This window comes from Triticum aestivum, chromosome 2A (assembly GCF_018294505.1).
Source record: "Triticum aestivum cultivar Chinese Spring chromosome 2A, IWGSC CS RefSeq v2.1, whole genome shotgun sequence".
Lineage (NCBI taxonomy): Eukaryota > Viridiplantae > Streptophyta > Magnoliopsida > Poales > Poaceae > Triticum > Triticum aestivum.
This window is the reverse complement of record NC_057797.1, coordinates 426,250,097-426,253,334: the sequence shown is the minus strand read 5'-3', so window position 1 is coordinate 426,253,334 and position 3,238 is coordinate 426,250,097. Positions and strand designations below refer to the sequence as shown.

The 3,238-nt window shown below is 50.3% G+C and overlaps 1 protein-coding gene across 1 annotated transcript; it reads right to left on the bottom strand.

Moving 5' to 3' along the window:
- Nucleotides 1-1,453: 1,453 nt before the first annotated feature.
- Nucleotides 1,454-2,970, bottom strand: LOC123188888 (uncharacterized). Its single transcript, XM_044601164.1, has one exon. The coding sequence runs from the start codon at nt 2,734-2,736 to the stop codon at nt 1,843-1,845; it is 894 nt and encodes a 297-aa protein (XP_044457099.1). The 5' UTR covers nt 2,737-2,970; the 3' UTR covers nt 1,454-1,842.
- Between the last annotated feature and the right edge of the window lie 268 nt (nt 2,971-3,238).

Below are 3,238 nucleotides of genomic sequence, written 5' to 3'. Positions count from 1 at the left end.
CCTTGTTCCTTCCTCTCCAGGTACAAACCTCATTGATTGCAAATGGGTCTTTCGCATCAAACGGAGGTCAGACGATACCATTGATCGTTATAAAGCACGACTCGTTGCAAAAGGATTCAAGCAAAGGTATGGACTTGACTATGAGGATACCTTTAGTCCCGTTGTTAAAGCTGCTAGTATTCGCCTGGTTCTCTCCATTGATGTGTCTCGTGGCTGGTGTCTTCGTCAACTAGATGTACAGAATGCGTTTCTTCATGGTGTTCTGGAAGAGAAAGTATATAAGAAACAACCTCCTGGGTTTGAAGATCCAAACAGGCCCTTCCATGTCTGCAGACTTGATAAGTCACTTTATGGACTGAAACAGGCTCCACGAGCATGGTACTCTCTCTTGAGCTCCAAACTGCAAAGTCTTGGTTTTGTTCCTTCCAAGTCTGACACTTCTCTGTTTATTTATCGCCGTTCCAGCACAACTATTTTTTTGCTCATTTATGTCGATGATATTATTGTCACTAGTTCCTCCAATGAGGCAGTTACAGCTCTCTTGAAAGATTTACAGTTAAATTTTGCTCTAAAAGATCTCGGTGACTTGCACTTCTTTCTTGGTATTGAGGTCAAGAGAAACCAGGAAGGTGGTCTTCATCTTTCTCAAGAAAATAATGCAACCGATCTTTTGAGAAAGGCAGGATTGCGGGGCTGTAAACCATCACCAACACCACTCTCTAATTCAGAAAAATTGTCTCTTGCAGAGGGTGTACCTTTGAGTTAAGAAGATGGTACTAAATACAGAAGTCTGGTAGGGGCACTTCAGTACTTAACACTCACGAGGCCTGATATTTCATTTGCTGTAAATAAAGTGTGTCGGTATCTTCATGCACCTACTTCTGCTCACTGGACTGCTGCTAAGCGCATACTAAAATATGTGAAGAACACACTAAGCATTGGGTTAACATTCACCAAGTCAACCTCTACACTTGTTAGTGCCTTTTCTGATTATGATTGGGTAGGTTGCTTAGATGACAGAAGATCTACAGGTGGCTTTGTAGTTTTCTTTGGACCCAACTTAATTTCTTGGTGTGCAAAGAAACAGGCCACTATATCAAGATCAAGCACTAAGGCAGAATACAAAGCACTAGCCAATGCTACTGCAGAAATTATATGGGTTAAGTCTTTACTTAAAGAACTTGGAATATTTCATACACAAACTCCATGTCTTTGGTGTGACAACATTTGTGCTACTTATCTCTCTGCTAATCCTGTTTTTCATACAAGGACAAAACATATTGAGATTGATTATCATTTTGTTAGAGAGAGAGTTGCTAGCAAAGAATTGCAGATTCTGTTCATTCCTTCAAAGGATCAAGTGGCTGATGGGTTTACAAAGGCATTACCAACAGGACCATTTGAAGAGATTAAGCGTAATCTAAACTTGAGAAGTTCAGATTAAGGGAGGATGTTAAACATAATGTTTTTTTTTTGAAAGATCCAGCAAATTGTTGGCTTGATTCAGATTAAGCAGGAAGCAACGGAAGCATAACATGGTGAAGATCCGAAGATCAAAGAAAAAGAAAAACAGCAACCCTATTAGTTGCAGAACAACACTACACTCTATGAAACGCCATCCACCCACCACAAGGCAATGCAGTTCCGACTCTGATGATGAACTACGAAAAGCTAGGCATAGTAGGCATCATGGAAGATCGCCGAACGGACGACCTGTCGCGTACGCCACCTGGGCCTCTCCACCGCAGCTTCGACTTCACAACAACAAACAGCCGAGGCAATCTCACGGACACGCCGGAGAAGAGACGACTACCTCGACCAGTGCCATGCCTTCGACCTTGCTCACCCCATCATCATTGCCACTGAAGCCACCATGCACATCCAGTCCGTAAAAAGCACCATTGGGATCAAGATCTTCAAGACGGTGCCCTCAAGAGGGGAAACGACGCTGAAGACGACGCCACCGCCCGATCCTACAGCAGGATCTTGATTTTCACCTAAAGGTCTTGATCCGGGAGTAGGGCTGCAAAGATCCCTGACGACGCCTCCAAGGAGGATAACGACGCCCACGCGCGCCGTCGCCGCCGGCCGACGAGCACCAGCCAGGCTTTCACCTGGAGCAACCATTCCCACGCAGCCGACCAAAGGCCAACAGGTACCTCCACTGGATCGCACACCCCCGATGCAACGAGCACGCCAACGCTGCACCGGGCCACCACCATCCTCTACGCCGAGCCTGCAGAAACCATATCGGGCCCTGCACCCCACGCAAACCACCACGGCCGGAGCCTCCCTGCTCCAGGCATCCACCACGGCCGGAGCCTTCGCTCCAGGCATCCACCACGGCCGGATCCCCCCTGCTCCAGGAAGAGACGTCTGGGCACCACCAACCGCCGACAGCCAGCCCATCGATCGCAGATCGGGAGCAGACCAGCCAGATCCAGATCCCCAGCTGGAGATCACACGGCCGAAGCTGCGCCACCACCAGCGCGGACGCCCAGCGACCAGCCAAGCCTTCGCGTTGAGCCCACCACGGCGACCGCCGTTGCCTCGCTGAGCCGCCGCCACCATCCGCGCCCGCGAACCGAACGCGGTCACCATGCAGCACCGCGCGCCCTCGATGCACCAGATCTGCAATCCAGCGCGCCTCCTACGCGCGCCTCGCTCACCCACATCCTCGTGCGCAGCCTCGCCAGCCAGAAGGGTCGCCCCGGACGTGCGCTGCTGCCCGAGCATCCGCCGAAGCAACCGGCCCGCGCCAGCCAGCCACGGACGGAGGAGGAGAAAGGCCCCGCCGCCGCCGAGCCGCACGGGCTTTGCCCGGCGACTGCCACCGGCGGCGGCGAGTGGTGGAAGAGACGGTGGGTGGGGTGCTCGCGGCGGCGGCTAGGGTTAGCTCCCGAGCCGCCCGCGGGAGCGACAGGGGAGCTCTATCCTTCCTATGACACTTGTTAAACATAATGTTATGAGGCTGGTGGGCCGAACATATTGTATATCACGTTGGATGGAGTAGTTAGGTAGATATTTATCTCCTTCTATCTCCTGTTTAATATCTCCTGTAAGATCTCATGTTGGTTAGACGAGACTCTGACAACTCTTGTATTCCAAGTCATCTATCAATGTATACCCATGCGGCTCCCCTGTTGGGAGTAGGAACGCTTAATCAAATCTTACATATATTACACAGTCAAACAGGGGAATGAATTTGGATGATCTATAGAAAAGAAATGACTCATGG